The 14,351-nt window shown below is 41.2% G+C and overlaps 1 protein-coding gene across 1 annotated transcript; it reads right to left on the bottom strand.

Annotated features, from left to right (window-relative positions):
• Window positions 1-461: 461 nt before the first annotated feature.
• LOC109813543 (uncharacterized) lies at window positions 462-4,386 on the bottom strand. The gene is made up of 4 exons (XM_083071658.1): window positions 4,237-4,386; window positions 1,542-4,044; window positions 960-1,348; window positions 462-836 (listed from the first exon to the last, which is right to left on the bottom strand). Exons 1-4 carry the CDS (start codon window positions 4,384-4,386, stop codon window positions 462-464), a joined length of 3,417 nt encoding a protein of 1,138 aa, XP_082927784.1.
• Between the last annotated feature and the right edge of the window lie 9,965 nt (window positions 4,387-14,351).

Genomic DNA, 14,351 nt, shown 5'->3' on the forward strand with positions numbered 1-14,351 from the left:
TGCTTGATGCCCAACTCTGAAAGGAAGTCATTGAAACGTCAATCGGTTAATTGTAAACCGTTGTCGGTGATTAATGCGTACGGGATCCCGAAGCGTGTGATCACGTTCTTCCAAAAGAACTTCTGAACGTTGTTGGCCGTTATGATGGCCACTGCTTCTGCTTCAATCCATTTAGTGAAGTGGTCTATTGCTACGATGAGGAACTTCACTTGTCCTTTGGCTGGTGGAAAGGGTCCGAGTATGTCCATGCCCCAAATGGAAAATGGCAACGGGGTTGTGATGGAGTGCAACTCTTCTGGAGGCTGATGTGTTAATGGTCCGAACTGTTGGCATGGTTTGCACCGTTGAACAAACTCAGCGCAATCTGTGGCTAAGGTTGGCCAATAGTACCCTACACGTATGACTTTGGCTACGAGGGTTTGGCTTCCCGAGTGAGTTCCGCACACACCTTCATGAATTTCTCAGAGAACGTAGTGCGCCTGTTCAGGAGTGAGGCACTTCAACAGGGGGGAGGAAATGCCCCGTTTATACAATTCTCCGGCGATCAAGGTATACCGTGCAGCCGTGGTTCTCATTTTCTTAGCTTTAAGGGGATCCTCGGGCAATTCTCCGGTCAGAAGGTGGTTTATTATGGCATCCTTCCAGCAGGGGCTTCCCTGATCGATCTGCAAACATTCGGTCTCATGGATGCTCGGGCTTAGCAGCTCTTGTTGTATCATGCTATGCAAATGGCTGGTTTTCTTGCTACTAGCTAACTTGGCTAGCTGGTCGGCTCTGGTATTGTGTTCCCTGAGAGTGTGTGTGACTTGGACAACTTCAAAGTGGCTTTTTAGCTTCTAGAAAGCATGAAAGTACAATAGCAATGCTGGTTCTTTTATCTGAAAAGTGTCGTTGACTTGCCCTGTCACCACTTGCGAATCACTAAAGCACTAGATCTTAGTGATGCCGAGGTCGATTGCCAATCTGAGTCCAGCAAGAAGGGCCTCGTACTCCGCCTGGTTATTAGACGTTTTGAATCCGAACCGTAGTGACTGTTCTATTACAATTTTGTCGGGGCCTTCCAAAATGATGCCGGCGTCGCTACCCTGCTGGTTTGATGATCCGTCCACGTGTAGCGTCCAAATGTGTGGCTCAGGAATTATTGGTGGTGTGAATTCATTGATGAAGTCGACCATGCTTTGCGCCTTGATGGGTCCCCTTGGCTCAAAACGAATGTCAAATTGTGACAATTCGATGGACCAAGCGACCATCCTTCCGGCCAATTCAGGTTTCTGCAATACTTTGACAATGGGGCTATCCGTTCGGACAAGTATTCTGTGGCTTTGAAAGTAATGCCGGAGGCGCCTGGCTGTGTGCACAAGAGCAAGAGCGATTTTATCGAGATGTGATATCTCGTCTCGGCCTCTTGTAAGACCCGACTGATGAAGTATACTGGCATCTGTTCTATTTTTTCTTGCACTAATACACCAACTGGGGATCCGGTTTGGCTAGTAAAGGTGGAGCTGCTAGTATTATTTTGAAGTCCTGGAAAGCTCACTCACATTCGTCATTCCACTTAAATTTGGTGGCTTTCTTCAGTAGAGACATAATGGGTCTGGATTTATCTGCCATGCGAGGCAGGAATCGAGCCAGGGAGGCGATGCGTCCGGCCAAACGCTGCACTTCCTTTACATTAAGAGGGCTTCTCATATTGATGATGGCCTGGCACTTGTCAGGGTTGGCTTCTATGCCTCTTTTTGACAACATGAAGCCCAGAAATTTTCCACCGGCTACCCCGAACGTGCATTTAGCCGGGTTCAATCGCATGCGGTGCTGCCTTACCTCGTCAAAAATTGTGTGGAGGTCTTTCAGGTGGTCGGCGGCGGAGTTGGACTTGATCACCATATCGTCCACATAGATTTCCAAGCACGCTCCAATCTGCTGACAGAAAATCTTGTCCATGAGGCGCTGGTAGGTTGCCTCTGCATTCCTCAAGCCAAATGGCATTACCCTATAACAAAAGTTGGCTGAATCTGTGATGAACGCAGTCTGTGCTTCGTCCGAGGGGTACATAGGTATTTGATTATACCCCGAATAGGCGTCTAGGAAACTTAATCTCTGATGGCCGGCCGCTCCGTCGACCAATGCATCGATGTGAGGCAAAGGGTAAGTGTCTTTCGGGCATGCTTTGTTCAGGTCCGTGTAATCTGTACACATCCGCCACTTCCCATTTGACTTCTTAACCATCACCACGTTGGCCAACCAAGTGGAGTACTTGACTTCCCTTATGAATCTTGCTTGGAGTAGCTTGGTGCTCTCTTCTTTTATTACCTGGGCCCTCTCTCCACCCATTGTTCTCTCCTTTTGAGCGACGGGCTTGGCGTCTCGACATATTGAGAGTCGGTGGCAATGGAAACTTGGATCGATGCCTGGCATGTCAGCTGCAGTCCAAGCGAATAAATCCGAGTACTTTCGTAGGACTTGCTTAATATCCTTAGCCTCTACTTCAGATAGTTGAGAACTCAAAAAAGTGACTTGGTCTTCATTCCTTCCAAGTTGGAACAGAACCGTTGTTTCAATAGGTTCGACCCTATCTTCATCATCCATCCTTGGATCAAGTTCTAGGCCTTCAGCTAACTTCTGTTGGCCAGCATCGCCGATAACGTTGACATCTCGTCTTGGCTTTGGAGTTGGTTTTACTTTCAAATTGGCGAAGTAACATTCACGTGCTGTTTTCTGATCGGCATGCACGGTGATAACGGTCCCTTCCTCTGATGGAAACTTCATGGCCAAATGTGGGGTGGATACGATGGCTCGGAGCTTGTTCAGAGAGGGTCTGCCCAATAGAATGTTGTACGAGGTATTGGCATGCACAACCACATAGTGTACCTTGATTTGCCTACGCTGGTCATCCCCGAAGTAGGTATACAGGTCTATCATCCCTCGAGTGTCCACCCGTTCACCCGAAAACCCCACCAAAGGTTCATCGTAAGGCGTCAATTCTTGTTCCGGAATGCCCAGTTGCTCGAACGTCTTCCAGTACAAGATGTCCGCCGAACTACCCTGATCGACCAGAGTCTTCTTCACGATGCAATTATTGATCTCTACGCTGATGACCATGGGATCATCTTGCACCGGGTCAATGCCTTGAAAATCTTGGTCAGTGAACGTTATAGGGGGAATACGAATGGGGGATGCCCGTCCTATAGCGTTTACCGACTTGATGGCCCTCAAGTGTCTCTTCCAGGCTGAAGATGAGCTTCCTCCTCCTGCGAAGCCTCCGGCAATGGTGTTTATCATTCGCTGGGGCTGATTACGTTCTCGCTGGTCATTTCTATCTTGGGACCTGTTGCGCTCACGGGATCGGTTCCTCAGAGGTGCCCGATCTCGGTTGTCCCTTCTGTACTCCCCTCTTCCAGGGAGGTAGTCGTTCCTTCGGTTGTCTGTCGTCCGAATGAAGTTTTGAAGGTGGCCGGCCTTAACGAGATCTTCGATACGATCCCGAAAGGCAGAGCACTCTTCAGTAGTATGCCCCCTATTTCGATGGAACTGACATGCTTTAGTCTTATCGGCGCGGGGCGGGGTCATAGCTCTTCGAGGAACAACTAGTACTTCCATGGCCAAAGCTTGCTCTAACACCTTGGCCCTGCTGGTGTTAAGTGGCGTGTATTGCATATACCTTGGACCTCTGTTATTCTTCTCACGACCAGTTGTGTCTCGGGGACAGGGCCTGGGAAGCTCCTTGTCGTTTTCTTTTTTGGTGAGAAACAAGTCGAGTCGGTTTTGACTTCGAAACTCAGCCAGTTCCTCCATCTGCATGTATTTTATGGCTCTTTGCCTCAGGTCATCAAGGTCTCGGGGTGGCTTTTTACACAAGCTATTGACGAATGGCCCAGGTCGTAACACTGTGGTTAAGTGATGCATTGCCACAGCTGGGTCCAAATCGCGAATAGATAATGTCATCTTTCCGAACCTCTCCAAGAAAGTTCTCAGAGGTTCCTTCTTCTCCTGGCGGATATTAACCAGCGCTATTGACGTGAGCTGATGCGGACGGCTTGTGGCAAACTGTATCATGAACCGGGAAGATAGGGTCGTGAACGAATCTATCCAGGAGGGAGTCTCGTGAACCAATTGAGCGTTGGCCCTTTCAACGAAGTAGGGAAGACTTTACACATGATTGCATCATCATCGGTGTACAAACCGACCTGAGTAACGAATGCATCAAGATGTTCTTCCGGATCGGCGGTGCCATCATACTTTTCCAGGGCCAAGTTTTTCCAGTTGTCGGGAAGGCGGGCTCCGGTAATGTCCGGGGTGAATGGAGTCCTTCCCTGTCGTTGCTGCTGATCGAGAGTAGTAGTCGTCACTCCCGCTGTAGGCTTTGGGTCCCTCGTTTCCTTGTACCATCCGGACGATTCCCCATGATCCCGGGTTGATTGGGTGTTGGGGATATCATGGGACGGACGCCATTACGGGTTGTCACTTCTAAGCTCAGCATTCTCCTTTCTCAAGACCGTCAACTCATGGGCGTCCTTTTCTCGGAGCCTTTTGAGTTCCATCATTTCGGCCTTCAGTTGCTTGATGGCCGACGACGGGTTAGGTTGTTGAGACCGATCCACATACGATTCTTCCATCCCATCCTCATTCTAGTTAGTTTGCCGCCTGGTGGTGTCTCGGGGCATCCCGAAAGGGTAGTCGGTTGCGTTCTCCTGCTGACTCCTTGTAGTTACCATCTTGCTTCAGGGTCGAGAATCGTTCTGGTTTCGGCCCCACGGTGGGCGCCAAAATGTTCCTGCGTAGAAACACTCCTCTTGTCGTTCTTCCTTCTTGGTCTTCTAAGTCTTTAGTGCCGACCGAATACTGTCTCCGAGGGGTGGGGAAGGTACCTGCAAAGGCACTCCGACGATCAAGTGAGTATTCGGTATAGAGCAATAAATGCTTTTATATGGAATAAATCATACCTCATTTATGTCCCATCACCTGTGTATTTATAGTGACATGTTTGGGCCTGGTGGGCCTTTTGTCTTGGGAGACGGGTAACATTTTACTTAACCTTAATCTTCTCTTAATCAGGCATGGTAATTGTTGCATAATGGGTATCTAATTTTCCACGTGTTTTATGTGAGTTCTCCTTGCCTTGAGTCCTTGGGTCAAGCCTAAGGCCGACGAGGTATTCGGCCTGGCCTAGGGTCGAAGGGGTATTCGGCCTGATCTGGGACCGAGGAGGTGTCCGTCCTGGCCTGGAACCGAGGGAGTATCCAGTTTGGTCTGGGACCTAGAGGGCACTCGGCTTGGTCTGGAGCCGAGAGGGTATTCGGCTAGGTCTAGGGCCAAAGTGGGTATTCGTCTGGGTCTAGGGCCGAAAGGGGTGTTCGGCTTGGTCTGGGGCCGAAAGAGGTATTCGGCTTGGTCTGGAACCGAGAGGGTATTCGGCTACGTCTGGGGCCGAAGGGGGTATTCGGCTTGGTCTAGGGCCGAAGGGGTCTTCTTTCAGTTTTGGTGTATTCGGCCTTTGACCGGGTCAAATGTGGGTGCCTACTGGTACATCTAGGAAGAGGGAAGAACAAGAAGAATTGGAAATTGATTCTTCGAGGGAAGAACAAAGGAGTTTTCTTCGAGCCATTTATATCTTTGTAAGCCTCTTTGTTGATATGGTTGAGTCCACGGGACATTACTGAAGATAGAAACAAATTTCTAAAAGAAGCAAGTCCCGAATGGAGTTTAGTGGATTCTGAACTTAAATTGATGTACGATGTCTTCTATACCAAGCATTTGCCAATTATGGCATATGGGGTTTCATATTACGCTTCATCACTCTAACTAACTACCACTATTGTTGTGCTTGTATTATATGCTCATTTAAGTGAGAAAAATGAGCACCTGGATTTGGACCACGTCATCACGTACTTGTTGGTGATTGGAGCATTGTTAGCAGATATATATGCATTTACGTTAGTTCTGATTTCGAAATGGACAGATCAGTACATAGCAATGATGATTCCAGGGATGGGTTTTAAGCACACGAATTTTGTCTCACTTTGTTGGTGTTGTTGTAGTTATTCATATTGTTATTGTTTGGTCCTACTTACTTGCCTCACAGTATTTTGTACGGAATGAGGTTGTTCCTATTGGAATTTCTTTGGGGCAGTCTAACTTCTTTAATTTGATTTCCAACAAAAGTTTGAACATAAAGGATAATTTCTTACCGGTGAAAAAGTTAGCAGAACTCCCAAGTGTTAGAGATCGTTTATTATCCTCAGATGATCCAAAGAAAGCAATCTTTAAAAGTTTGCATGATAAATCAGAAGAAGGCGCGCAATCAAATCCTTCAGGCTCCCCAGGATATACGAATCTTTAATTGGGGAAAAATGTTTCAGTTTTCGCAAGTGAACTTGAATTTCATAGAACAATTATTACTTGGCACATTGCTACAGATATTTTTATAACTATGATAAAGACTCAAGTTCTAAATTAGAAACAACGAAAAACTGTAAAGTGATGTCTGATTATATGTTTTACCTCTTGGTCAACCAACGTCACATGTTACCGATAGGTGCGGGGCTACTAACTCTTCAAGACACAGTAATTGAAGCTAAAGAGGATATTGGGTTAGTTTAGGTTTGGTTAACTACTAACTCTGGTTAGTCCTCTTGTTGTGTATAAATATACCTTCCTTGTGTTTCTAATAACAGATTAATATTCATAGATGAAATACAATTCCACTCTCTGTCATTTTCTCTCTAATATGGTATCAAGAGCTGAAGGTTAATTTCTCAGGAAACGTCATGGCTTCAGCACCCACAAAATTGTTCATTCCGCAAACCTTCTCAACCCCAATCTCATCCAAGCTCAGCGATGACAACTTCCTCACGTGGAGGCAACAAGCCGAATCTACAATCAGAGGGTATCGCCTACAGAAACACATTCTTGGTAATACTCACGTCCCCTCTCGGTACAAGACAGATGAAGATGAAGAAAAAGGGGTTCTCAGTGCAGAATATGAAAACTTTGATCAACAAGACAATTTGCTCAAATCTTGGTTATTGGAAAGCATGGAACCTCAATTCAAGGTAAGAATGGTTGGATACGAGTGGTGCCATCAAATGTGGAGAAATCTGGAAACCTACTTTGCTTCTCAAACCAAGGCTCGTGTCAAGCAACTCAAGATTCAGCTAAGAGGAATCAAGAAATCCACGGCCATCAATCATTATCTTCTTGAAATCAAGAAGATTGTAGACACCTTGGCAGCAATTGGGTCACCTCTCGATACAACCGAGCACATTGATGCGATCTTCGATGGACTGCCTGAAGAATATGACCCATTCGTAACCTCTGTTCTTACAAGAACTGAAGACTACACAGTTGAGCAAATTGAAGCACTTCTGATGGCTCACGAAGAAAGACTGGAAAAGCACAAACGCAGTGAAAGTGCTCCTCCTCAAGCCAACCTCGCCCAAGGAAATTTGCCTGTAAGAAAACAGTACACCAATCAAGGTAGAGGCTTTAATAATAATAACAACAATGGAAGGAACCCCCATAGAGGCAGAGGCCGGGGAAGAATGAATCAGAATTATGGAAGAGGTAATAGGCAACAGTGTCAAGTCTGTGGAAAGATAGGTCATACAGCCTTTCACTGTTGGCACAGGTATGATCAGCAATTCACTGAACCAAATTTCAATAATACTACTAATTCTTACAGTTCAGGGAACTCACAACAATTACAAGCCATGTATGCGGGTTCCCAGAATACAGCATATGATGATTAATGGTATCCAGATTCCGGAGCCACTAATCATCTTACACCAGATTTGAGTAATCTTAGCTCAAAATCTGATTATCCGGGTCCAGACAAGATTACTATGGGCAATGGACAAGCACTTGGAATTAATCATACAGGTACATCATATTTTCTTACTCCTACGTCCTCCAAAATCTTCACTTTAAAGGATCTTTTACATGTCCCTCAAATAACCAAAAATCTACTAAGTGTATCTAAGTTTTGTAGAGATAACAAGGTTTATATTGAATTTCACACCCATCATTGCCTTGTTAAATCTCAGGATTCGAAGGAAATTCTTCTACGAGGGAACCTTAAAAATGGCTTATATGTTTTTGATGAAGTGCAAATCATGAAATCTGATACTCATAAGCATACTGCTGTTCATGATCCTACTGTTCTGAATGTTCAAAGGTCTAAGACCTCTTATGATACATGGCACAATAGGCTTGCTCATGCCTCTAAGAAAGTTGTAAAAGCTGTAATGAACACTTGTAATGTTCCTATATCTGTTAGCAATAAAGATATCTCTGTTTGTAAGCACTGTTGTATTGGAAAGTCTCATGTCCTACCCTTCCCTGATTCTTCCACTGAATATAGTTTCCCATTTGAGCTTGTCTATAGTGATGTTTGGGGTCCCTCACATTATGCTTCTAGAGAAGGTTTTAGATACTATGTTCACTTTACTGATGCTTATTCAAAATACACATGGATATACTTCATGCATAATAAATCTGAGACTGCGCATCATTTTAATCACTTTAAAACCATGGTTGAAAATCAATTTGGCACTCACATTAAAATGTTTCAATCAGATGGGGGCAAAGAATTTATGTGTCTTAATAAGGTTTTCAATGAAAGTGGTATTCTTCATAGACTAAGCTGCCCTCACACTCATCAACAAAATGGTTTAGCTGAGAGGAAACATAGACACATTACTGAGATTGGCTTAACACTTTTAGCTTCATCTGGTTTGCTGCAAATATTTTGGGCTGATGCTTTTAGCACAGCTTTGCATGTAATAAACAGACTTCCTACACCTACTCTTGGACAAAAGTCCCCATATGAAATGCTATTCAATAAAATACCAAACTACTTTCTTTTAAAACCTTTTGGATGCGCTTGCTATCCTCATTTAAGACCCTTTAACAATCATAAGATGGATTTTCGATCTTCTCAATGCCTTTTTATTGGATACAGCATGCACTATAAGGGATATAAATGTTTTACCAGTGATGGAAAAATTATCATATCCAGGAATGTGATCTTTGATGAAGACACATTCCCTGGTGCTTTGGTTTTCTCCACTAACAAATCTGCAGGAATGTCCAAACCCACATCATCACATACGGTACCAAGTATTCCAGTTTTGCAGCCCTCATCACTGGTTCCAGTCACTACTTCCAGCACAACCTCCTTACCTGCTCCACCTACATCCAACATTGAACACCTGAATGCAGAATCTGGCACAACTCTCCCTCATGCATCATCTGACCTGGCAGGATCTCCAGACAACACACAGATTGCCATGCCCTCAACCACTCACACTTTGGAAAACCAACATTCTATGGTAACCCGAGCAAAAGCTGGTATTTTCAAGCCTAAAGTTTATCTTGCTACGACTGAACCAACAAATGTTGCTCAAGCTTTGGAGCACAAACAGTGGAAACAAGCTATGCAAGCTGAATATGATGCATTGCTGAAGAATTGTACTTGGGATTTAGTTTCTTTACCACCAGACAGAAAAGCTATCACGTGTAAATGGATATTCAAGAACAAGTATAGCCAAGATGGCTCAATCCTTAGGCACAAGGCTCGTCTCGTGGCTAGAGGGTTCAATCAGCAGCCAGGGTTAGATTACACAGACACCTTCAGTCCAGTTGTTAGACCTGTCAGCATCCGGGTAGTTCTTGCTATAGCAGTCTCAAAGGGTTGGCCAATTCATCAGATTGATGTTGAAAATGCGTTTCTAAACGGAGATCTCAAGGAGGAAATCTACATGCTTCAACCACAGGGGTTTCATCAAGGGAGTCCAAATACTGTTTGCAAGCTGAGGAAAGCCATTTATGGTCTCAAGCAAGCTCCACGGGCCTGGTTTCAGAAACTTACTCTCACTCTGTTTCGACTGGGATTTATACAAGCAAAATCAGATAATTCCCTTTTCATTTCAACATCTAGAACCACATCCATATACATTTTAGTTTATGTTGATGATGTCATTATCACCAGCAATTCAGCCACAGCCATACGAGGTCTCATCCAGGCTCTTCATCAATATTTTCCTCTCAAAGATCTTGGCAGACTTCATCACTTTCTTGGGATTGAAGTTCACTCAGACAATGCTGGAGGTGTGCACCTTTCTCAAACAAGATATGTTACAGATATTTTGGACAGACTCAACATGTCCAATGCCAGACCAGTCAAAACACCAATGGCACCTGCTTCAAAACTGACCAACGATGGCACAGAAGCATGTCAGGATCCGAGTCAGTACAGGTCAATAGTGGGAGCTCTGCAATACTTGACCATTACCAGACCGGATATTGCCTACACAGTCAATAAGTTGTGTCAATTTATGCATAACCCTCTAGATGTTCACTAGAAAGCAACAAAAAGACTTCTCCGGTATCTCAAAGGGACTCTACATCATGGTTTGCATTACAAGAAATTCACTGATACTGAAATATATGCTTACTGTGATTCGGACTGGGCAAGTGATCAAGAGGATTTAAGATCTACGTCAGGAAATTGTGTGTATTTAGGTTCCAACATTGTCTCTTGGATGGCAAAGAAGCAAAAGGTAGTGTCTCGGTCAAGCACAGAGGCAGAATTTCGTAGTATGGCAAGTCTTGTAGCAGAAATACAATATGTTCAGAATCTTCTTTCAGAACTTGGACACATCAACAAAAATCAACCTCTGATTTGGTGTGATAATCAAGGGGCAGTGCTTCTATCCCTCAATCCAGTTTTACATACCAGAACCAAGCATTTTGAACTAGATCTCTGGTTTATTAGAGAAAGAGTAGCTCAAGGGAAGATTGTAGTCAAACACATTCCAGCAAGGCTTCAAGTTGCTGATCTGCTGACAAAGGCCCCCAGTATAGCTATCTTTCTAGATCTTAGAGACAAACTTGTTGTAGATAGACAATCCACACTAAGTTTGAGGGGGGGTAAAGAGGATATTGGGTTAGTTTAGGTTTGGTTAACTACTAACTCTGGTTAGTCCTCTTGTTGTGTATAAATATACCTTCCTTGTGTTTCTAATAACAGATTAATATTCATAGATGAAATACAATTCCACTCTCTGTCATTTTCTCTCTAATAGAAGCCAAGAAAATTTTTGTAGTTCCACAAATTAATTTAGGTCAAATGAGTGGGATATTGCTTCAACATGACACGACCAGAGCAAGAGATGAAGCCTCAAAGATGCAAAGTACATCTGTTCTGTTTCATGCCTGTGCGGTTTCAAAACAACTTATTGCTGGAGAAAATAGACAACTAACATGGAAATTTGTTGAAGAATTGTGGATTGAGATTATGAGGTACGTTAGTGCTCAATGTAGAGTAGATATGCATGCTCATCAACTTAGAAGACACCCTGAATTTTTGTCTCATGTCTGGCTCTTTCAAGCTCATCTTGGTTTGTTGGATCAATTTCAAATAACACCTCGTCAGATAAGTGTTTGAGTGTTAGCCTTAGGCCCTGATCAATATCATTTTGTCCCCGGTATGTATACTACAATTTCAGGCTATTACAACACACCAATGCAAGCAACTTATTTAAAGCAACTTTTAATTGGAGACGACAAATACACACATACATATTTCTCTATGCCAAACATTAATTAATTATGTGAAAAATAATTAAGTGAAAAAAGAAGGTTAATTTTGGAAAAATAATTTAAATTATTGTGAAATTTAATACTCTTAATTAAACTAACTAATATTCTTAAAATGTGTAATTTAGTTAAAAGGATTTTATAATTAGAAATGAAAGTAGTATTCATAAAGGTTTGTGAGATATCTTTTGATTTCTTTTATCCTAATTAAAACTTGTGAAATAAAAATATACAATTGCACATAAATTTGTTGTTTTGAAATTTGAGCATTAAACTAACAAGCAAACAAATATAAAATCGTAAATAATTAATAAGTTTTAAAAGACAATGAGAATGATTATTAGGATTGATTTTCACCTATCGCATTCCTCTACAATCCTAAGATTCCCTACACATGATTAATATATCTCAATATTATTGAAATCTAAAATCATTCCAAGTCAACCCCTAACTTTAGAAATCTTAAGTATTTTAATTTGATAACTAATTCCTTAATTACCAAATTAAAGTCCATCCATTAAATTTATAAATTTAATCAACTAACAATTTTAAATCTATTCCTAATATTTATAATTATTAGGTAGTTTGATTCATATTCAGTTTAGATAATATTTTCTAATCACAATCTAAATTTTAAATTGTAAGATGAGTGATCAATTCATCTCGAACTTTAAGTACAACATCAAATTGTTAAAACTTAATAACAGAAAAACCCAAGATCTTTTATCCCTGAAGGTCTTGAATAGTTTCCTTCTTTTTATTCTTTGTTCTCTCTAACTGTTGCCTCTGTTTCTTCTAAATTTCCTTTTATATCTCTTATTTCCAAAAATAGCGCCTGGCTCAAATGACCAGTTTCGCTTAGTCATTTATGATTTGGCTGGGCAGAATTCAAATTCTTCAGGTTGAAGAATGTTAATTTGCTAAGCCTTTTTGATCTAGCTTAGCCCTTTCTGCTCCCAAACATCTTTGCTCTCTACGCCAATCTCGCTATGGCATTTTTGATTTGGCTGAGCGCTTTTCTGCTGCAAAATTTCCTCCCTCTTTGGATCAACTCTAAGCAATCATTTCTAATATGGCTAAGTATTTTTGCTCTTTGGATCAATTCTGCTAAGCCATTTTTGATTTGGTTAAGCACCTTTCTGTTGCCAATTTCCCTTACTCTCTAGATCAATTTCACTCAACCATTTTTTATTTGTCTTAGCGAAATAATGAAAATGGCTCTCCTCTATCTTTCTCTAATTATGTTGCACAAAATTTTCTTTGGCTCAGCGTTTTCCATAAATTTGAAGGCCTTTGGGACTTGATAAAATCTATAAGAAAATAGGATTCATTAGTCCAAAATTCATTAAGTCTTCAAAACTAACTAATTTACACATCCTTTTGATTTTCACAATACTTTTGGGGTTAGAAATAAATTTTCCTATTAAACTTAACCAAATACGTGTCAAAAAAAATTTCTTTAAGTAAAATTAATTGAAATTTATCATGTAGTAATAAAATTCAAGTGAAATGGGAAGCTAACTCTGGTTTACTTGATAACCTTCTTTTAATCTCATCCCAACTGATGATGTCTAAGATGCATACTCACTCCATGAAAAATCAACAAAATTCTACAAAGAAATGAAAATAAATTGAATAATTATAAATTCTTTGATAAACATTTAATCAAAAAATTAAGCAGTAATGCAAATTACTCTAACTTAATGAAGCCAAAGAATCTAAAAAAGAAAGAGAACCATAAAATTATCTCATCATCTAATTGTTTAAATGATAAAAGATATAATGTGAATGTGTAGATCATAGAAAACTTATTAGAACTAACAATTGTGTCTAATAAATAAACTTGTGCTTAACGAAAAATAAGCACACCAATCTTCAAAGGAGTAGTAGATCTGATATGTTTCAACGTGAATGACACTCTAATACCCAATGTGCATGATATATGAAATGCTTATGCATGGAATGAGAATTTTATATGTTATATCAAATAATATGCATGATGTGATATGAAATGTTGATGTTTAACTTGAGGATGTTGTGTGTCATGTTTGAGACGTTGATAAATGATGAGTTATGAGATGATGATAATATGTGGTATGATAATGAAACGATGATGATATGACATGTGAATGACTTGAGTTTATGATAGAGTTATGTGATATGTATTGGTGATGATGATATGATGAGAATTATGCATAAAGTCTTGTACATGCATCATGTGCATGAAATATTTTATAACCATACACGAGATTTCGCTTTTGGACAATGGCCTTCAAATGATGAGCCTACCGGCAGTGGCCTTCAAAAGTGAGCCTTTGGGCAATCAGCATTTAGGCATTGTTAAAATGTTTTACTAGCACCACACACATATAGTTTATGAGAGTCCTGCCCATTACATTATCATAGCATAACCATTGTATTTTGATTGACTATATGAACTATGAATGGGATAAATGTTGAGAGGTATGGTATAGTTATTCTTGTATCTTGATAATGAATGTAAATAAATATCTATTGTTTATTTGCGTGAGGCTACTCAACCATAACTTGCACTAGTAGACAGACTAAGATGTTTTTCACTTCTTTTTTCTTTGTTTTTTTGTTCTGGTGTATGCTTGCATGTGAAACTAATTATGAAATTTATGAGAAGGTTTAGACCTTGTGTTGGGGTGTTCTAATAAGATGTGACATCAAATCCATGGATATGAGTTTATATGTTTCTATTATGGTTATTTAATAATAGGACTTAAATTATG

Source organism: Cajanus cajan, chromosome 3, assembly GCF_000230855.2.
Source record: "Cajanus cajan strain Asha chromosome 3, NIPB_CcT2T_4, whole genome shotgun sequence".
NCBI classification, from domain to species: domain Eukaryota; kingdom Viridiplantae; phylum Streptophyta; class Magnoliopsida; order Fabales; family Fabaceae; genus Cajanus; species Cajanus cajan.